The sequence below is a fragment of the Mesocricetus auratus genome, unplaced genomic scaffold (assembly GCF_017639785.1).
Source record: "Mesocricetus auratus isolate SY011 unplaced genomic scaffold, BCM_Maur_2.0 Super-Scaffold_100006, whole genome shotgun sequence".
In the NCBI taxonomy this organism is placed as follows: Eukaryota; Metazoa; Chordata; class Mammalia; order Rodentia; family Cricetidae; genus Mesocricetus; species Mesocricetus auratus.
The window spans coordinates 18,757,528-18,779,672 of record NW_024429190.1 but is presented as its reverse complement, the minus strand read 5'-3'; the positions used below and the strand labels follow the sequence as shown (position 1 = coordinate 18,779,672).

The window sequence follows — 22,145 nt, the reverse complement described above, 5'->3', positions numbered from 1 at the left end:
GCAGGAAAGCAAACCTACAGGATAAGGAGGGGAGTAAGAACATACTTGGGAGGTTCTCTCAAGCACATGGGACCATTCTTAAAACTGCAGGGTCCTTGAAAGACCAGTAGGCAGAAGATTGACTTAGCACATTAGTTTTGAAGGACAATTCTGAATGCAGGATGGATGACCGGTGAGAAGAAGGCTGGGATGAGCCTAGATCTTTCTGAAGCCAAGGCCCAGGCCTCCCCCCAGTTCCTGTCTCTCCACATCCTTAGCCACAAGTGTCCATGCTGACTGTACTAAAGCCCATGGTGGGGGCAGATTTCGCTGGGGTTCTATAAACACCACGACCACGGCCACCACCACTTCTGCGTGAACTCTCCTTGCCATTTGGACCTACACTTTCAACACCAATCCGAGGACAGCCGCTGTAACCAACCACCTTTCACTTCACTTAGCCTCAGTCTAAGTAATGCTGATGGTTCTGGCATTCCCGCTCTGGAAGCCTGGCAAGCTGGTTTGTGACTTGGGTGTCAGACACTGTGCTAGATCCCTAGGCTTTCAGGGAACAAAGTAGACCAAGTCTTCATGGAGCTGACAGTCCAAAGATGGCGGGCTCAGGTCTGTTTGAGTGTCTAACAGAAACCGGCATTGAGAACTTCCAACCTTGGTCTGGAGAGCATCGCCTGAGCCTCTCCAAGGGGAGTCCTGGGTTATCCCCAAGCGAAGCATGCTCAGCTCCCAAGGCTTTGAAAAAAAACTAAAGCCACTTGGCTCATCCCAGGTTTGACCAAGGGAAAAAAGGCAGAGGATCACTTCCTTGGATCTGCGCAGCAGGTGGCGACAACCTGACCGCTCCGTGCTCTGCGGATGGAGCTCTACAGCTCAGGGCCTGGAGCACCGGCCCCGCAGCGACACTCCAGGCCGCCGGGGGTACTGCAGCGCGCCGCACTGCCTCGTCTAACGGCCGCGCATGCCCAGAGCAATCATCACAGCACGCTCCAGCAACTCCAGCAGCTGCAGGAGTAAAGTTTTTGGGCACACCTAGAGAGTCAGGAGCCCCACAGCCCAGCGAGAGAGGACTGCAGGAAAGTGGTCCACACACCCGGCGCCTGGATATCCTTGAGGGAAGGTTGCTTCTAGGAACAGCATCTCAAAGACCCGAGGTAAGTTGACCAGGGTTACACAGCTGGGAACAGAGTCTACAGCTTCTATTGCCTGCGTCCCGCCACTTGGTCTTAAGAAAAGCCACATCCTTGAGCATTGGGTCTGTAGTGGAAAAAGTGGATCAGGCTGTTCCTGTGGGTCTTTGGTTTATGCATCTGAGATTTGTAGTATGCATGGGAACGCTAGTGTGAACACTCTGGCCTGTGTGCAAGAGACTGGCTCTTTTCCAAGGGACACTGTGTGGTTAGTCAGATAGTATTCAGGAGACCACTAGAGAAAAAAAGACCGGCTGGTGTGGTGTGTAGTGAAAACTAGAGCTAAGGTGAGGTTGATGGGACACACAGGCTTATGGATTCCTTCTTTGGGTCCACGTGTTCTTGGCAGAGTTCGAAAAAGGACTCCTGAAGGCTCAGCTTTCAAGTGGCCCTGCAAGATCTAAATCCAAGCCAGATGTGGTGGCGCACGCCTTTAATCCCAGCGCTTGAGAGGCAGAGGCAGGATGATCTCTGTGAGGTCGAGACCAGCCTGGTCTACAAGAGCTAGTTCCAGGACAGGCTCCAATGCTACAGAGAAACCCTGCCTCAAAAAAAAAAAAAAAAAAAAGATCTAAATCCGCACTGCTCTTCCTTCTCTTCCTCAAACATCACACCTGCAGACCTTCTCAGAGCCGTTGTGCATGCCCCTCCAGCTGCTGGGCTCTTTCCATCTGCACATCATCAGAAATGCCCCTCCAGGGAGCCTTCCGCTATCCCACTGTCATCCCTCCTGCTCTACACTCTTCCCAATCTGACTGCCCCGTTTCATTTCCCCTTGGCATAGGGCACTACTGTACAGGTTTGTGCAGCCACAACCCTGTCCCAAGGGAATGTCCCCTGAGCGAAAGCCAACTTCCTCTGTCCCGTCATCCAAAGACGGGTTCATTCACATCTCTCCTACTGCTGAAGCAGTTACAACAAGGAGGCAGGTTGTTTCTGAAGACTGACAGAAATACGTTTAGCATTTCTGGAGCTTAGAAGCAGGAGGGTGTGGTAGCATTCACCTCTAATCGCAGCACTCAGGAGGCCGAGGCCTGTGGGGTTTCTGTGAGTTGGAGGCCAGGCTAGTTAAGACTACACAGAGACACTGTATCAGACAAAACAAGCCTATAGGATCAAGCTGTCTGCAGGGTCATGCTCCCTCCAAAGCTTTCAGGAGAAGTGGATCCTTCCTTGGCTCTTGCAGCATATGATCACCCCTGCTGGTTTTGATCGACTATGCAAACATTAAAGCCAGTCTCTGCCTGTTTTTGACGCTGTCTTTTGTGTCTAGGCCTTTCCTGGCATCTCAGTTTCTTTTGTTCTCTTCTTCCAAGGACACCTGTCATTGTTGACAAGGGCACACCCTAATGACCTCATTTTAATACGGTTTTGTGCATAGAGACCTTTTCCCAATAAGGCTGTGTTCACAGGAACCACGACAGAGGACTTGGGCATCTTTCTGTAGAGCATAATTCAATTCACATCATAAGGGATTTTGAACAAAAAAAGATCTTGAGCAAATTATTCTAGAGGGTGGGGAAGAGGGCATGAGTGACAGGGACAGAAGTGTGCTACTGCTCCCCATCAAAAGACCCTGGAGGAGCAATACTTGAGCCTGTGTGGTTTCCTGAAACCTAGTCTGCATCCTTGCCTGGTCCTTTTTCCCAGGCTGCAAATATCCATCTCCAAAACCCTCTGCATGCCACTTTACCTCACAACCCTGAGGCTTCTGAGAATTGTGAGGGTTTACAGTCCCTTCTCATCTTCCAGGGGCTGTGACAGTCTAGACAAGTGGTTTTCAACCTTTCTAACGCTGTGACCCTGTAATACAGTTCTTCATGTGGTGGTAACCCCAAACTATATATATTCTGTTGCTTCTTCACAACTGTAATTTTGCTACTGTTATGAATCGTAATGGAAATATCTAATATGCAGGATATCTGGTGTATGACCCCCAAGGTTGAAAACCACTGGGCAAGACTCTGTCTAGTTAAACACTGACAGCTGCATGTGGGGGGAGGTCCTAATGTTGACTGAATTTTACATGAGAAACCAAGGTCCAGGCCAGCTAGAGAACAGGCCTATAGTAACTCTAACTCCAGAGAAGCTTCCAGACAACCCAAGGGCAACCTTGTATCAATCTTATGTGACTAAAGAAGGTGGGACTGGGATGTTTGGGTAGAAATGACAAGGAGGCACGACACCTTGAGCTAAAAAGTTCTCTAACTCTTGGACATTTGCTTCTCTGATACATAACTGATTTTCCTGAGTATGGTTCCTTGTGACACTACAGGTTCTCAGGCATGACCAGGATGAATTCTCAATGTTCTACTCATCATCAACCTACTCTAGAGGGAGACTTTGAACTCTGAACCTGCTTGTTTTTCTTCTGAGAGTAAGTCCTTTAGCTTAGTGGCAGAGAGTAAACAGGAGTAGCTCCCTTATCAGGGTGTGGTCAAAGGCATTGCCTCACAGACTTGCTGTCTGTCCAGACTTTCTGTGTCCAGCATCTACTCCTTCAGGGGCTGGAGGCCTGCCCAGCAGCTGGCATTGTGACTGCCTGCTCTTCCCAAACGCCATCCCTCCAGACTGGATTTTGCCAAAGCCCTGCATCTCCTCCCAGCTTACTATCGATGTGTAGTCGCTGACCTCCACCACCCAGAGGAAGGAACAGGAAACCAGTCCTAGCTTCTTTTCTTTCTGGAGCTTTGGAGAAAAATTCTGCCTGTTGTCCATAGAGGATCTGTACTTCACAGTGACGCTGCCCCTTGCCACCACCAAACTGTCCTTGCTGGGGGGGCAGTTTTATTTTTTGAGGAATCGTATCAGAGTCACTGATTGTGGGGCCCCTGGCCATGTGATACCTTCCTCCCTCAGAGTGGGACTATTTGGGGCTGTCTTTTATCCAGTAGACTGTAGGTATGCACCAATGTGAGGGGGACATTTCGCTGCATACATTTTGGGAACGCAGGGGGTAAATACAAACTCCAGCACTAAATAAGCTCATAGCATCTTCTGACTGTCCCCCCCATCAACCATGTCCCTGCTCGAACTGTCACAATGTGCACTAGATGAGGCCTTAGACTTCAAATACAATCTTCTCAGCTTTAGAAATGACCGAATCTATGCAAGGCCCAGCAGCTAGCTGTATCCAAACCCAGGGCTACAGGCCCATCTCCTTCACTAGGACGCTCCAGAAAGCTGTGATGACTGAAGACTTGAGCCCCTTTTGTTGTCGCTTCACTTACTTGCTGCAGAACTTCAAGCTCCTTGAGGGCAAGCATCAAATCCACCCTTAGCAGGACCCAGTGTAGGACAGGCGCCCATGGATGTTCTGCTAGAACCAAAGGGAAGCGGATTCAGTTCTTTGCAGAGGAATCTGCGAAGCCTGCAGGGCTGAGCGATGCAGACACAGCACTCTTTGGGTGTGAACGCATTGGTTCGAGCCCCAAGCTCAGAGCCCACAATCCAGGGGTAGGGTAGGGGCAAGCTCGGACTCCCGCCTCTCCGCTGCAGTCGCGCCGCATTGCGCACGCGCGCCGCCGGCCCGGCTCCGCCCCCCCGGGTAGGGACCTACAGCGGGCGCGGCGGCGGCGGTCTGTGGGCGGTAGCCGGCTGTAGATTCCAGTCCGTCCGCGGGCATCTGGGACGGTGCGGTGCCGCGGCGTCCGGGTGAGTGGCGGTGCGCGGCGGTGTGGGACCTGGGAGGGTACGGCGGGGTGTGGCCCCACGGTCCCGCGAGCGCGCCTCTGAGTCGAGGCGCCTCCCGTCGTGCTCGGAGGGTCGGGTCGGAGACCCACGGGCGGTCCTGCGGCCTTTGTGCAACGCCGCCTCAGCCCCGCCACTCTGGGCGCCGGGTGGTTGAGCCGGCTTTTTAAATGATGCCTCAGCCCTGAGCAGGAAGTGTCGTCAGGAGGCCATTTTTAAAGACTCTCGGCCTCAGAGGCTGGCTTAAGGCGGCTTTGGTTCTCAGCGTTTGGAAGACACCTCATCTGTGACTGGCGGCCCCTCAAGGGGACGCGACGGTGCGGGCTCTCTTGCATCCGCGCCTCGCTCAGCGCCGTGAGGCGCCTTGGCCTCGCCCCGGAGAGCGTGCATCCCAGCGTGCGCGCCAACAATAAACTTGAGGACCACGCTGGCATTGTCTTTGGAGCGGGTGTCGGGCCGGGCCTGTCCACAGAAGACATTACCGTGGGTGGGATGAGGCTAACGTCAACTTTTGTGGGACAGCTCCATTGCAGCTCTTCAATTTGATCTTGTTGCTTGGAGTTGAGGGGATGGGTGCAGATTAAGGCTAGGGAAAGGGAAAGGGGAACGAACCAATGCAAAGTTTATGACCCAGAAAGGGAAAACCAAAAGATAGAAGAAAATATCGAGCTTCCCTTAGGATTGTTGGGTATCTGGCATATCCCTTTGAACTATTTCTATTAAATTTAAAAACAGGAGGATACCAACGGTATTTATCATAAAAAGTGAAACTTCAAGCACATTGTCCTTTTGAAAGATAGCCTACCAACCCAAACTCAACATGATGTTTGAGGCCTGAAAACATTACCTTAAGTTTAGAATTAAAATCACCTTATGAGAAAATTCCCTGGGTGCCCATAATTTGCAACACGTGGCTACAGAGGATGCCTAGCTTGGGAAGGTGTCTCTATCCCTCAAAGTTGCATATACAAAGTTAAGCCCAATCCAGGACTGTACAGGAGAACCTGCCCTTGCCAAGGATTGTTGAAGCCCATTCAGTATTTATATGCTTGAAGTGTCACATAGTCATCTTTTAAAATTGTAGGCATTATCTTTATCCAATACATGCATTAATTTAAAAATGTGTTTTGTCTTGGATCTGATGTGTTAGCCCTGATAAGACAAAACACATTTGACGTATCCAGCCTTGTTATAGCTGTGGCTGTTGAGTACAGGAGAGCTTTGTCTTGTTTATTGGTTTCCTTCGGATCGCTCATTTTTAAGCCCACTTAAAGAAACCTATCTTTTTCTTTCTTGTCTATCTGCCTTTAAGTAAGAGGGTTTGGAGCAATGTTTGTGTAAGACGCAGAACAAAGAGCAGTTAATAATTACCACTGCGAAGGCTGCCATGTTCTTCACTCATTCCCTTATCCTGAGACAGTCCAGTGGTGGGCTTTTCATGTCCAAGTCCACTGTTGCTGTGGTAAGCAGGGTCCTTTCCAGTGAAGGACCTTGAGTGTTCCTAAACTGCCTTTGCTCTCCACTGCGTACCATGCTGTCCTGCGCACCCAGCCGCCTGCAGAACAGTGACCAGAGACTGTCTAATCCAAACCATCCCTTTATGAATGGGAATGGGAGACACAGGCTAACCTGGGAAGGATTCTGAACCAGTCACCTGCCCCGCCTGAGGAAGGGGGCCATCCATTTCATTTAGGTCACAGGGTTCCTGGGAACCCTTTCTTTTTAAACTTAGACTGGCTGCCATTGAGAAGCATTTGAAGGTTTATTCATTTCTGTCTCTTCTATAATGAATGTATCCAAGAGACCACAGCTTGCAGATCCCAGACTTAAACCGATGTGTCTGACTCTGTTGCAGGCCTATTGGCGCAGTCCTGGCTTCTCAGCATAGATATCTATACCAGGGCCGGAAGTCCTGAGACCTGTGGTCCTCAGTGTCTGAGAAGGCCTGAAAGAGAAGGAAGAGCCACCGAGACTTGCTACACTCTTGACTTATGGGCCTGGAAAAACAGTGCCCTAAAGGTCAGGAATCCTGACTGCGACCTCAGCTCACAAGACAGAGTTTGAACTGAATGCCACCACTTCCCACATCAGTGTGACCTAGAAAAGCCACATACCATCTCCAGGCCTATCGTTTTGAGAGAAGCAGGTAATTGAAGTTTTGCTTCAAAGTGTGTGCAGTCAAATAGACTGTTCGTACAGGCACCCTTCCTGACTAGAGCCAAAGTGCTATAAGCATTGACAAGTAGCCAGCCACTGAGAGCACCCTGGTCAGCTTCCTGATAATAGGATCCAATTTGCCCTTTTACTTCTGGCTCCAGTCAGACTCCTTAGGGACAGGAGCCCATACAGGGGTGGGGCTAGCACAGTCCTCATCTGTGTCCTTTGTACTTGACCAGACCCAAACACTGTGGTAGGAGAGTGGGGGCATTTAGATTACTGAGATCTACACACCTCACAGACACCTTGGTGTTTCCAGGGTTGCACTGCTGGCCAGGGGCAAAGCCTTGACTCTTGTGTGTTTAGGCACCTCACCACTCCAGAGGCAATGGCTTAGTCCCACCTCCAGTGAGAGATCTATAGAATGACAAAGTTTTTCTTGCCTTCCCCACTATCCTGCACCTGTAATTCAGGCGTTCCTCAACTCAAGTTGCATATTAGAATCATTTTCAAGGCATTGTGGACTAGTGTCTGGATTCTTCCCTGCCCCTGTAGCCACCTCAATTAAAACCCTGTCTTGGAGGAATGGGACCCAGGCAGCTATATTTTCAAAGCCTCCCAAGTAACTTCCTTTAAACATCGTGGCCATATCCAGACCACATTTGCCTTAATGTAGGCAAGGCCAGTGATTCCCATGTAGAAGGAAAGCTTTCTTTCTTTTATTAAACTATCTGTTCTACACATTGGTGTGGGGGGGTGTCTTTGAGGCAAAAAAGGAAACGAGGGAAATACAAAAATGTTTTCATGCTAAATATTTTTGGTGAATAATGGAATGTTTCAAATCCATAATTTGTGCCTACTGCTTCTAATACCACTTAGCTGTGTGTGTGTGTGTGTAGAGAGAGAGAGAGAGAGAGAGAGAGAGAGAGAGAGAGAGAGAGAGAGAGAGAGATCTGATGCTAATAAGCATATTTGATCATTAATGTTTTCTTTTTCACATTTAAACGACAAGCCTTAAACTCAAAGGACTTCAGCCCTACACTTTGTTTTCTCAAACTATTGGGAGAAACAGCCCATAAAATCCCTTCCTTTGTGTTCTGGTGTAGAGTTCACTGGTGCTCTCTGCAGAGCCAGTTCCTACTTCAACCCTGGGGAGCAACACCTGGGAGCTCCTAGCAAGTCCTGTGTGTGTGGACCTTTCTCTCTGCCGCCTCCTTTGTTCCCTTTTGAAGTTTCTGTGTCTCAGAGCTTTTACTGGACTCTTAGACTTAATGGAGTCTATCCAAAGCGTTGGCATTTCCTGACAAGACAGGGTCTTTGTTATTAGCCACTAGCATTTAGTTTTTGTTCATTCATCTTCACATCACCTTGTGTCCACTCATTCTCTTATCAGCCATGTGGTGAATTGTCCCGTTTTACAACTGCAGAAACTAAGCTTGGTTAAAAGTCTAAAATCGCATGTAGCCAGCTAGTAAGCCAAAGACCTACCTGCCTTTTCACACTTGTCCATGGTTTCCCAAGATTCTGTTCTCTGCACTCTTAAACTGCAGGCACTGAGAAAGCAGACAGACCATCACAGCCTTCTGGCTCTGTTCTATTGCCCTGGCAATATACTTGCTTTCGAGACCAGGGGTCTCCCCGGGGGCAGTGTGTTTGTCAATGGCATTTGGACATGCTTCTTGTCATCAAGGTGGCAGTCAGTCTTAATCATTCCCAAATGCAAGGTAGTTCAGCATGAAGAGTCCACTGTGTGATTCACATTACCTGTTTAGGTCCTTTACCCCATCTGCTCAGTTCTGATTGTGGTCATTGAAATACTCACCCAGGAGGTGTTTTATTTAAAGGTCTGGGAGATGATATGCTGTTTACAAGTCTAATACTGACATCTCCCCCCACCAGTCTTACATGTACACACCACTGGGCGTTATGGGGTCAAATGGTGTTGAAGGGGTCACTGAGAGGGGAAGGTGAGACAAGTCATAAACAAAAGGAATGCATAAATACAGCTTGTAAGTTGCACACTGTCCCTTGCCTGCCAGGGACAGAGAGAAATTACTTGCCATAGGGCACAGCCAATAAAGGCTGAAGAGCTAGACACCCAGCAGATCCTTTGTTCTTCCTGAGTTCAGAACAAATCCTTGCCTGGTGATGGATGTGGGTGGAGCCAATTCTGCATTAGAATGCCTACAAAAAGCTGCTTGAGTTTGCTTCCCAGTAAAAACAGATATAGCTAGTCATCTATCCTGTATCCAGCCACATTCTTTCCTTATTGACATCTAGAGGGGACATTTGCTGCAGGCCTGTGTCAAGAGGGTAGGGAAGGATCACCTTGACACTAAAGCCAAGGGTGGTGTGCATTCAGCAGTGTCTTTTGTCCCCTTGTGATCACTGCCCTGTTACTGCTGAAGCTGACAAGTTGTTTCTACCTGGGTCAGTCTTGACTGCAACCAAACAGCGTTAAAATTTAAAGTGAGATTCGGCTATGTTCTGGAAAGACCTATGGTCAGGCACCAGAGAAACCTATGCTTGGCATAATTTCTTAATTAAGATGTAGAGTAATGGTGAATGAGACCTGGTGAGTCAACTGCTCACCCAACACTTGTCACCTGTATTATAGTAGTTACCCTTACTGCCAACCTTGTGGTACAGGCTTGAGAACAGCATACGCAGTCCACACACTGCTGTTTAAAACCCTGCATTGTTCTATAATGATAATGTGGGGCCTGGTCTTACATGCTTGGCCCTTTCCAGTCTGTTGAACACTAATAAGCATTGGGATGCCATATGCTCCCTTCTTAGTAATGAGTACAAACTTTGCCTTTGACTAACTTTTAGTGTTGCTGAACTGGATCTTCAAGTTAAATTTTTCCACGTAAAAAAAAAAAGCCTTACCCATATTGCGTACAACTCACCCCTACCTCAGTGCTGAGACCGAGTTTGTGGTATACAGAACTATTTATATGCCATACATGACAATTACCTTTGGCTTTTGCTGTAGATAATTCTGTTATTTAAAAGCTTCTTATGTGCTGCTAAATCATAAAATTATTATGGGAAAGAGACAGTGTTAAATGGATCTCCTACTGCACCATTAAGTTAACAAGTACCGAGCCCTTCTCAGTTATCTGTAAAAAAAGAAAAATGGTGTCTTGCCGTATGAGCTGTGCCTTTGGAGGTCGGTGAACTCTACCACTGATATCTTGGGTGCCTTCAGCTTTTTTTTTTGTTTTTGTTTGTTTTTTTGTTTGTTTTTCGAGACAGGGTTTCTCTGTACTGTTTTGGAGGCTGTCCTGGAATTAGCTCTGTAGACCAGGCTGGCCTCGAACTCACAGAGATCCACCTGCCTCCCGAGTGCTGGGATTAAAGGCGTGTGCCACCAATGCCCGTCTCGCCTTCAGCATTAAGGGCATCCATGTACAGCCCTCTGTCTGCAGTGTCTTATGTTGTATCCTTGGCCTTCAGTCCATTGATAATAACTTGCCAAAAGGATGCAGCTTTATAGGTAGTCAGGTGTGAATCAAACGAAGGACTTTGTGTGCAAGAAAGGAAGTGTTGGCCGCGCCTAAGCAGTGTTGTGTCCATCGCAGCCACCATTCTTCTCCCAAGATGCTGCTCCCACTCACCCATTCCTTGGGACATTAGGAGCTGTATTCTGTCCTGAACTTCAATACACAAGTTACAAAAGTCAGGTAGAACTTTTAAAGAAACCTCGATCTTTTCCACCATGGGGGGGGGAACAGTGGTAGTGTACTAAGGACTATTTAAAAGTGTAGAAGATATTTGAAATGCTTCACAGGCCAGATGTCTGCCTTCTCTGTACAAGGATGTATGCTGATCAGTCTTGTGTCTCACATTCACACTTGTTCTCAAAGATTCTTAATTTCAAATATAAGTTGTCCCCAACGTATGATAGTTCCACCTAGAACACTGTGGCTTTTTGACAGTGTAGATGCAGTGTGCATCCAGCAGGAACCATACATCTGGGTTTGTTTTTTTACCTTTTATCAGGCTGGTCATTTGCAGCACAGCACTCTTGTGATGGTCAGGAGGCAGCAGTGACCTGGCGCTCATGGTCACCTATGCTTTTCGTAAGTGTGAGTCATCAATACTGTACCCATAAACTGTATTCAAAAATGAAATGACTTATTATAAACTGTCTAGCTGTGTGCTATTCTGTGCTTTAGGCCAGGTGTATTACATTCATGTTTCACTTAGGATATTTTTGGTTTGTGTTGGAAATTGGGGAGCATATGGTACCACAGGACCCTGTTGTGCTTTAGCCACTTAGTACTGGCCTGATTGTTTAGGAACACTTCTTCAGGATGCTCTCCACTTCTTCCTAATGGTCATGAACATGCTGGCTAAACCCTTTTAAAGTTTTGAAAGGACTTGGAGAGAACATGGAAGAATTATTTTCTTTCATGAATCTTCGAGGCTGTGAGAATGTAAAAAACTGACCATGTATAAATGTAATCCTTGTTAATGTGGTCCTTCTCCTGAGGGAAGCTTTGCAGCTGGGGTTCTTTGATAACTACTAATAGTTAATGTTCATATAATGAAGCACTGCATTGAAACCATCAATGAGTAAGCCATGGGGGACAAGAGATTAAATTAGAGCACCCAACAGCACCATTGCCACTCATGTCAAAAGCTTATGAGACTGATAGATGAGAGCAGACATCACCTTAATGACTGGGTACAGATCTTTAGAAGAGAACTAAGAACCAAGGACTGCCTGGCAAGAGCAGAATTGTGCAGGTTACTAGCCAGCCCATCAAGAGTAAGCCCTTTGTTTACCTACAAGTCAGTAAAAGATGAATTACAGGGATGTGTCTTCACTTTTATTTGAGGGTAGATTGTTGACAGTGAAAACAGAATTCCACCTGAAGAGGGAAGGGTTTGGGAGCTTAGAAGAGTCAGTATGTCTAAGGTAGAGGTGTTCAAAGGACTTGAACCTGTCTAGAAGCTAGCAATTTCAGCTGTGGATTTTGTCAGGGTTACCCGGTGTCCTTAATGCTTTAAACAGCCCCATCTCCTGAAAGGGAATGCATCCCAGGAATGTCTGTGTTTGCATGGCTCATAGGTTCCTCCACCTTCAGGACCTCTGGGCATGAGCCCTACTCCCTGACTTCAGCCTCTGCAGTATGTGGCTCTTGTTTTTCAGGCCCTACTTGCAGTTAATGGCATCTGCATGAAGTTGCTGGGGAGAACATGTTGAAGACACTGGTGTTCTTAGATTATAAAATCTGATTTCAGAGACCAACAACCACAGGCTTAGGATCCAAGTCCAGGCTTCTTCCCTGTAGATGAACAAACAGATACACAGGCTAGGGTTAGGAACCCGGTCCAGCTGTGCCTTAGAGATGATCAAATAGGCGCGCATAGGTCACTGTATGAGGTCAACTTTGTGTGTGGCAGGAGTGCTAGGGATCACCCTGTCTCCTCTCACATGTGCCATTTAAGGATTTAGAAAGTAAAGAGTGTGTCTGCTTCCCCTACTGATATCCCTGAAAGGCTTCCCTATGTCTACACCAGGGTACAGCAAAGTAGAAAGACTGCTTCTCTGCTGCCAGTTGGGAGCATCCATGTGTTCTGTTCAAGTCATGGTCCTCTGGCACATGTACATGCTTGAACTTGGAGCACTCAGACAGCACTTGCAGCCCACAAGGCCTCTGTCTACTTGATGACGAGCATGGTATCAGGGCTTGCATGCCAGTAGTTGCTTTCAGAGAAGGTGACCACCATTCACCAGAGCTGGACAGGAAAGAAAATACTGCAGAAGAAATCACAGCTTGTCATTAACTGTAGGGTATTCATTGTTTTTCAGAGCTGCATTTAAAGGTTTTCATGCCAAATCTGAATGTGCAGCAGAGAGACCCATGGCTGCCCTGAGCTAAGCTTTCAGACTGGCTTTGTGTAGCTCTTGGCTTAACCATCCTGTGCCAGAAGGAGCTGCTGGTTCTCCCTCACTTTGCTGCCCTGTGGAGACAGTAATCCTTGCAGCACTGAGGGAGAGGCTGCATGAAGTGTTCATGGTCCTCATTGCCAGATGAAAACAGGAAATTTGCTCAAATATGCAGGTTTGGTTGATTTAGATCATGAAAGATCAGCTTCCAGCAGATTCCAAACAAGTAGTATTGTTGGGCTCCTAGTTTGTATCTTCCAAGTAAAGTATATATTCTCAACCAGTGTGTAACATGCACATGCACATGGAAGATCTTACTTGTTCTAGAAGATCCGTGTTTCCTCTCCTGTTCTAATCCAAGGCATCATGGTCCATGGCTACTGTTTAGTCCTTTGCAGGCTCTAGTTCTCCCAGATCAGCTGCGTGCTGTTGGAATGTAAATGAGAGCATGTCATTCCATTGATCCAATGGCTCTCCCAGTTCTCTGTCGCATGTGCTCCAGGCCCACTTCCACAGATCTTAGCCTTCTCTCTGCTTGACACATCCTTTTTTTTCTGCACTCCCATAGAACTCAGTCCCTGGCTGCCACGGGTCTTTTACAGATGTGGCTTCCCTACTTCAGGATTTCCTGAATGCCCTCCTTCCACAAAGCCCCACCGCCTCCTCACATTAGCTCTCCCTCTCCTCTTCACCTTGCTTTTTGATATTTATTTAGCAGTTTGGTTTTTGTTTTTTTAACTGTCATTTGGCAACTAAATGTTTGAACCACACCTCCAAATGTGGGCTTCATAAGTGGAAGACAGTGATACATCTGTTTTTAAGCATTTTTAAATTCATTGAGTATGTACACATGCCACAGAACATGTGTGGCAGCCAGGCAACAACTTTTAGGAATGTAGGCTCTAGGAGTGGAACCCAGGCTGTCACTGTTAGCACCAAGTGTATTACCCATTGAACCATCTTGATCACTGTCCTCCAGCATACAGAGCCTAGCACTTGATGGAGGACCCTGAAGATGATAAAGAAATCACTATATTTGAGTCAGTGTTGCTGGCTTCACCACCTGTGTAAGTAAAGTGGGCGTGTGAATGAGAGTTAAAGTAATGTAGGTGCGTATCTGACCAACTGACCATAAGCCCTGGCTCTACCACTTGGTGACTTTACACATCAAAACTGAGTTGACAGTCTTTCTGATGTTTTATGAGGATCGTATGAAACTACCTGTGAAGTTGCTAGAATGTACTCCCTGTCAATTAAACCAAACAGTCCCTTATCACAGGTGATCCTGGGCTACTGATGATGTCCTTCCTGCAGGAAACTCTGGTTCACAGTTGGTCTAAAGTGGAGGTTGCTAATGCCTGGGCTAGAGACTGTTTTTAGCTTAAGCTTGGCAGCATGCTTGTGTTTGTGCTGCTGCAGCCCAGTGCTTTAATATCTGTGGGGATTCTGCGTGAAATTCCCACAGAGTCATTACAGTACAGTAGAAGTATTGGTAGCTTCGTTTAAACTTTGAGTCTCTGTACTAATCGTGCTTTGTGGTCTTTTCCTGTAGTGTTGCCTGGAAACAGAACTGAGAACAGTCATATTGAGGCTCATGTATTTCCTGTGAAAGGACACAAAACGTGATTGATTATTAAGTATTTACCAAGAAGTGTCTGCTGCTCCACCAGTGACTGGGTGTGCGGGAAGGATGTCTGCAGAGGACTTCATCGAATGACATCTTCAATTTCAGCTGGCTATGTGGGTATGCAGCTAAAGATGAAGGATATCGGAGAACAGCTGTATACCACACAAGTGAATGGTGGACCAAGTTCTTTGACCATGTCTCCCAAACAGCCTAATTGTAGTAGAGCAACCCGGCCAGATAGACAGGAAGCACAAACCCTACTCTACCAAGGTTCAGAGGCAGAGGCTGCCACAATGACTATTGCTACTTGTGTACAGTGCAAAAGTGTTCACAAGATCCCACCTCAAGACTTGAGAAAGGGTCCTGGGCAGAGCCAGAAGGAAGATGCTTATGTCTGCTTCAAATGCAGCCTTCGCACAGTACCTGCCCAGCTGCATTTTGTGAACAGTAACTCCAGTGCTGTCCATGTCAGAAATGAGACGGAAGCCATCTCTAGTCCTGTAAATAACAAATTTAAGGTTAGGAACTTCAAGCCAGGCAAATACTACTGTGATAAGTGTCGGTTCTCCACCAAGGACCCGCTGCAATACAGAAAACACACAATGCAGCATGAGGAGATCAAGTTCATCTGTTCTCACTGCAGCTACATCTCATACACGAAAGGAGAGTTTCAGAGGCACCTGGTGAAGCACACGGGTATCTTCCCTTACCGATGTGAGTACTGCGAGTACGGTGCTATCCGCAATGACTACATTGTCAAGCACAGGAGGAGGGTCCATGAGAGGGCTGGTGCCAAACGACCACTCAAAACTGTTGCCAAGCTGGAGCCCAAGAGAGCAACCAACATTTCAAAGCAGAGCATGGAACTCTCAAAGGCCCCCAGTCCCAGGGCTACCTTCCAAAACAAGTTATCAGACCAGCTATCTCGATTCTCTCTCCACACAAACAAAGACAAGACACACAGTTTGATGTTGTTACCCGAGCTCAAGAAGTACCAAAAAGATGTAGTGTGTATTCCCAACAAAATGGCCCTGTCTGAATCGAGCGAGGTGAGCCTGTTGGGGCATAAGAATGTTGAGGTGGAGGTGCTGTCCCCCTCAAAAGAGCCTGTGCAGCCAGGTATGCCGCTGACTGTCGTGGCGCCTTCAGAGCTGGTAGTCCCCACCAACTGCCTAGCCCAATTGATCGATGTGAAGGTTGTCAATGGCACACAGCAGCTTGTGCTTAAACTGTTTCCGTTAGAAGAAAACTCCCGCCTTGAAACAGGCAGAGAAGACGGAAGCACTTCTGAGTGCACAACGACTGAGAAGGGCTCAGGGGGGCAGAAGAAAAGGCTTTCTCCAGAAGCAGCGAGGTCACTAGCAACGGAAGGGAACACTGCAGAGTTCGTGGGCATTGACCATCTGCACTCTTTGGTTCAGAAACAGCTTAAAAATGTGAAGTGGGTGAAGTCTTGCAATTTCTTAATGCCCAATTCTGGTGTACATAGTCATCAAGAATCTTTTCTCGGTTCTGATACAGTTAAAGATTTGCAGAAAACTCACAGCTTATGTCCACCTAGAGCCCTTCCTTCTGTTGCCTTAAAAGGTCATTCTCCGGCCTCTGTACAAAGCAGTGTTTCCTGTGGTCCTGGAACCACAGTGAACCCTTTCTTGAGTAAATCAGCTATTTCTTTTGCTGAAGATGGAAGGGGTTCCCGCTCTGACTCCCAGCAGCTCCTTCCCCTCGCCTCACTGCCAGCAAAGGTTTCCTTCTCTGGAGAGAAGGGCTTACTGCCTATAGGTGAAAATGACTTAGAAGCTAGGAATAGGATTAGTTGTCCTGAAACAATAGTTTCCACTGACAGGAAGCTGGAAGACAAACGGATAGAAAACAAAGCAGTGGGAAATACAGGCCAGCTTTCCTCTGCACAGAAAAATGAGTACTTACACAAAAGCCTTACCGGGAAAGAGAAACTGAGGTCCCAACAGCCTGGGGATCAGCCTGTACAGCCGAAGAATTCTGACAAGACCGGTAACACATTTGAAGGTCCTGTCATCTCATCAGTATTTTCTCTGAGCTCTGGATCTGAAAATGTACCAGAGGGCATTAAGTGGAATAGTTCAACAACCAAAATAAAGTCCATCGAACTGCTGCGCAGAAAGATAGCACAGTTAATTGAATCTTGTGGCAAGCCTTCCTCTTTGTCCGCCAATGGTGCTCAGCGACGTTCCATAGGGCAGGCATCCAAGCTGACTTCAAAAGCAACTCCCAAGGGTATTCAGGAAATGAGTGCGTCTCTTTCTGGCCCTGGCCCTAGTTCTGGCCCTTCTATAGGCCCTCCCCCAAAACCTCAGAACGAGAGCAGTGTTACTAGCAATGGGCAGCTTGCTCAACAGCAGGTCTGTCCCAAGTTTGTCAATGCTGATGATGGGAACATGGAAAGCAGAGTGACCCGAAAGACTCCTGTTGCTACTCCAGTGCTTATCCCCAAAGGGGCTGTGCTGAGGGTCCTTAACTCTTCTGAAGATGCTCACATCATAGAAGCTACCTATGACACACCTGTCAGCATCCCCTGCAGTGAAACCCAGTTAGCAGAACCGCTTCCATTCTGCCCTATGGAACAGACTGGCTCGGGCTCCCAACCTTTGACATGCAGGCGTGGACCAGCAGACATGTCCCCAAATCTAGAGACATCTCTTCGGCCCAAATCTAAAAGAGAGGACTCTGTCTGCAGTACTACCCTTAAGAAAATTATCCCTGTGTACAGCACACAGCTAGGAAACAATGACTCCAGCAGGCCAGGGAGGCCCATTTCTAGAAACCTAACCATAAGCAAGAATAAAACCAAGCAAGTGAACTCAGCCAAGAAGAAAAGCAAGATGCAGGCTGATCCCATTCGCTCTTTCAAAGACCCTTCCTTCTTTCAAGTTGCAAGGCAGCTGAGACTAATAGCTGCCAAACCAGATCAGTTGATAAAATGTCCTCGTCGGAACCAACCAGTCATCGTGTTAAACCACCCTGACGTGGACTCCCCCGAAGTGACCAACGTGATGAAGGTAATCAACAAGTACAAAGGCAACGTCCTCAAGGTTGTCCTGTCCGAGAGGACTAGGTGTCAGCTGGGCATCCGGCGGCACCACATGCGGCTGACCTACCAGAATTCAGAAGAAGCAAACCACATGAAGAGGCAGATGATGTTGAAAATGAAACTGAAAAAGGTGCATAAAAACAACTACCAAGTGGTGGGCTCCTTGCCAGAGGACCCTGCCCAGTGTGTATTTAAGTGCTGGTTCTGTGGGCGGCTCTATGAAGACCAGGAAGAGTGGATGAGTCACGGCCAGCGGCATTTGATAGAGGCTACCAGAGACTGGGATGTCCTTTCTTCAAAGGGCAAATGAGCAAAAATTGATCTTTGAAGCAAATTGGTTTTCTTCTAGTTTTCCTAGCTTAGGGTTGCACCCTAAACCCTCAATTCAGTAGAAGGGGGTTCCTTATTCCCCAGAGTCACCATAGGAAGGTTGCGAGCCCCTTACCTGAGCTCTGTGGCTGGACCAAGAGAGGTAGGAGGCCCCGGAAATTTTGTTTTCTCTTGAAAGGATATAATGCTCTCTGCAGGTTTTCAGTGGAATCTGAGACCGTTCTTGCTTAGTGTTTATTTTTCTGAGTAGACACATCTTTCATAATCAGTTTAGAGGGGCAGGTTTATGATTGATATGCTTCTCAGATAAGTGCTGCTGGAGAGTTAAGCCTGTGTGCACACATCCTCTTTGGTTTTGCTTTGACTCTGCCAGAGCATTTGGTACGTAAAGAAGTTACATTTCTACTTGATGGGCCATTTTAAATTTGGTTAGAAAATATGCTGTACTTGACCCCTTCCACTCCAGGTACTAGCAGTGTTCTGCAGAGCCATGAGCTTTGCTTTCACTGGTCATGTGTCAGCAACAGGTTTTAGAAGAAAAATCAAAATTTTCAGTATTTAGTTTTTGTTTGCTTATTGGTAATAGTCAGGGAATGTATCATTGGTTTTTTGTTTTGTTAGGTAAAGAAGGAAAGATATATAAAATTAAGTTTGTTCTTTGCATTAATGCTCCACCAAACATAAAGGGCCATTTTTAAATGTGAAGGAGCAGATCCATTGAAACAAGCCTCAGCAGTGTCATTCCAAGTGGGCTTGAAAGCCGGCTGTGAAGGGCCTGTTGTGACGTGACTGGCTTCTCACCTGGGGATCCGTGCCAAACCCCAAGGGATGCCACCTCTTGAGTATAGGGCCATAGGGCTGTTTCGCCAGGCCAGAGCTGTTCTCCCTTTGTCCCTTTCTAAATATGTAGGTCCTGGGGAAGAGCACAGTTGCAGAGTCTGAGACCCAGAACATTTTTCCTCATGAACACTAGCAACTGTAGGAGAAGCCCTGTGTCTATGGAGGCTTTAAGAACACTACCTGTTTTCAGTGCAAGGAACAGGACCACTCCTAGTCTAGCCACAGATGCTCTCCTCTTGCTCACCTTTGTTGGGAGGACTTCACTAAGAGGTGTCAAGACCCACCAGTCCACAAGGCACCAGTGCACATTAGGAGAAAGCCTATCTCCTGCATGGGTAGGGCCTTCTGGGCAAGAGCAGCTCAGGCAGGGGGCCCAGTCACAGGCCACCCCTCTTGAGGCTGTCCATCCTTAGGGGTTTAGTGATGCCATGAGTGAGACTGGAGGGGGGCTAGATGTAAAAATGGTATGGTGACTTCTAATCTACTGGGTAATGAAACTTCCTGACTTTGCCTGTTCATGTGGCAAGCTTATCTTCTCACAGTTGGTACTATACTCCTTTCAAGTTTGTTTTCATTATAAATACTTGGCTTTTCTTAGGTATAATTCAATACCTGATCATTTTGTTAATTGATAATTTTAATTTAAAGTTGCATTTTATATATGTGTATATATGTGTACACATATAAATATTTTTTACCATATGCAAATTGCAACAGCTAATTTTCTGATTTCCTATTTTGTAATGATACATGAGCTTGGAAAATATAAAGCTTTTATATTCTAGAAATAATTTATTTTGAGAGAACATTTTTACAATGGTTTCATTTCATTTTTAGAAAATGAAAGCACAGTAAATAGTTGGACCTGATTCCTATGAGCAAACAGGAGTAGACAACCCCTGCAGGTCATTGTATTGTGGCATATAGTCATGCTTGGTGCTCGGTGGCTCTGTAATGCAGAGCATTCTGAGGTCTGATCTGTGGTGCAGACTGGTACCCTCCAGCTCAAATGTTTCGTGTGATGTGGGAGGAAGGGCTGTGGGATCCACTCCTTCTCTACCTCACTGCTGCACCATTTTATCCCCTGAATGGCTGGGCCAAGAGCTGCCACAGATCGGTGTCAACAGAATAGTTAGACTCTGCAACAGCAGCTGTTTTCAAGTATTATCTAAAACAACTAGTATGTGTGTGGAGCTGGAGTTAGTGAGCAGAATATGTAGCAAATTCTTTGGGGGATTTTCAGAACTACAATCCTTATTGAGGAACTCGAAGGGCTCCTGAAGTCCTCCGAACAGGAAAGGAAGAAGTGACTAACTTTCCAAACACAGATCTTTAGAAAGCGTGTGGAAGGATCCTGTTTCTAATGGATGGGAGGGAGGAGGACAGAAATGTGGTACTTTCATAGTCTTACCTTGACTTTGAAGGGTCTCTATAGTCACTACATTTTGTTCATAGTACTTATAAAATTATTTTAAACTTATTTTTTAAAGCTAGTTTTTCTTACTTTGGGGGACCAGAAGTGAAAGGATCTTCTTATATTTATGATATAGACAAGTAGAATTTAAAAAATTTAAGCCTCTGACTCTCAATAGATATATTTTATTCAAAAATTTTATCTCCAGCCCAAAACATTTTGTGAGCCCCCGTCATGGGACACACACTTTTAAACTAAACTAAACTTGATATGTTGACCCTCCAAAGTTCTATCCCCCTTTATTAGAATTTACATATGCCACCCGGAATATGAAGGTATAGTGTTTAGCCTTCAGAATGACTTTTGAATCTGTGAATGTCTTTATGAGCAGAAAACAAAACTGTCTTAACATGTCAAGCATTACAGTTCCTGTGTGAACAGTTTGTCTGCTGCTCTGGTTCTGAAACATGTTTGTATATAGATAGAAAAGTTGACATCAATTTTGTTTAATAAAGCAACTTTTAAGATCTTGACTGTTCTCTCATTTCAGATACTAAAATGGGATGGCTGCAAAGTGCAGAATCTTGCGTGTAGTACTGATGTGTAAGGGTAGTGATGCTCACAGTATAGGCATTGAATTCTACCAGGGTATTAAGACACCTTGCCAGAAATGCAAACGCTGATGTAAACCCACACAACCCATCTGTTTGGCTTTATTGGCAAGAACAGCTTTGCAAGTTTCCTACCGTGCCCAGTGGCCTGTGTGGCCTCTCGGAGGGGGATTTGAGGTGAGACTGTTTCAGCTGTCAGGCTGTTTCACTGAAGCAGTAGCTGCACTGCTGCCATCTTTAGTCCAAATTAGCTCTTGTATCTGATTCCACATATAATTGAGAAGGACCATTATGTCCCAGGGAGAAATGAGCTTGAGGTAAACATTGGCCAAATGGGGGGGGGGGGGGGGTGGATAGGTTACTTCCTTACTTCCACTTAACAATTTCACTAACCAGTTCATTACATGATTGAAATGAGCTGTCACCCTTTGGAGGGTTCCTCTATTCAATTGTTCCCTTTGACAGTTCCTTTATCAGACATTCTCAGATGAGATGGCCTGCCTGGGAAATTAGATTTAGTCCACCACAGCACTGTCCGATGGAAATATAACACAAGCCACCTGTCAGACGAAACATAATGACAATTATGATTGTCATCTTTAAAATACTGAAGTATTTTCAGTATGCTCATATTATGTGGTTTTTTTATAATTTAGGAGTCTGTTTCCACATTTCAATTTTGAAGTTAAGATTTCAACTATAGCTAAAAGCAATTTTACGCACTCAAGTGTTTAACAGAAAGTTGTTTCACATTGCTTCCATCTTAAGTGGTCACCGTAGCCACATTTCAAAACTGAAGCTTCAAGGATCTGGTACCCTCTTGTCAAACTGACACACACATCCTAAATCTGTTTTGTAAGTTGGTTAAGACATGGGGAAGAGGGAACCTCAACATAATATTTAGCAATAACAAAATTGAAAATCTGTTTTCCCTGATACAAATGAAATGATGTATCTCTGCTAGTATTTATTGGACATTTGAGTTTTCTGTAAATGGCCAAATACTTTGGCCATTTCATTAATAAACTGTTAAATTTTTAAAAGAAACTAGACTCCATGAAAGAAATCCATAAAGGAAAATAAATTCTCTTTGGGTTTTCTACCTAAACGGTTCAAACCCTGATGTGAGCCCATGCTACTGTTGTTTGGCTTAAATTCATGAGAGGTACCCTTTGAAAAGTAATGTCAACTCCTGTTGTTAAAAGTAAACTTCTATACCACAGTGGGCACAAGTAGTAGAAGCACTGCTCATTCTCAAGGTTTGCTGCAGTCTTTTTCAGAAAAATCAAGCCCAGATTGTTTTCTAATGTGAAAAGT

At 46.2% G+C, this 22,145-nt stretch overlaps 1 protein-coding gene and 1 long non-coding RNA gene across 6 annotated transcripts in view; one reads left to right on the top strand and one right to left on the bottom strand.

The window, feature by feature from the left end:
- The window catches only part of LOC110340676, a 188,005-nt gene extending 183,318 nt beyond the window's left edge, over window positions 1-4,687 (bottom strand). Inside the window, exon 1 of one of the 3 annotated variants that reach the window (XR_005877718.1) lies at window positions 4,415-4,687. This is a non-coding gene — a long non-coding RNA (uncharacterized LOC110340676). The remainder of the gene's footprint in view (window positions 1-4,414) is intronic. The other 2 variants (XR_005877719.1, XR_002382483.2) reach the window with 2 other exon arrangements.
- On the top strand, window positions 995-20,747 carry Znf518b (zinc finger protein 518B). 3 transcript variants are annotated; one of them, XM_040747020.1, is made up of 3 exons: window positions 995-1,148; window positions 6,730-7,020; window positions 14,489-20,747. In XM_040747020.1, the coding sequence occupies exon 3, from the start codon at window positions 14,650-14,652 to the stop codon at window positions 17,941-17,943; it is 3,294 nt and encodes a 1,097-aa protein (XP_040602954.1). In that variant the 5' UTR covers window positions 995-1,148; window positions 6,730-7,020; window positions 14,489-14,649; the 3' UTR covers window positions 17,944-20,747. The 3 variants fall into 3 exon arrangements, with proteins under 3 accessions (XP_040602954.1, XP_012968005.1, XP_005068877.2); XM_013112551.3 differs by lacking the exon at window positions 995-1,148 and adding an exon at window positions 4,713-4,838; XM_005068820.4 differs by lacking the exons at window positions 995-1,148; window positions 6,730-7,020 and adding an exon at window positions 4,751-4,838.
- The last annotated feature ends 1,398 nt before the right edge of the window (window positions 20,748-22,145 follow it).

What these genes read in the sequence shown, in the direction of transcription:
- Znf518b (XM_040747020.1), top strand. Translation starts at nt 14,650, where the DNA reads ATGACATCTTCAATTTCAGCTGGCTATGTGGGTATGCAGCTAAAGATG.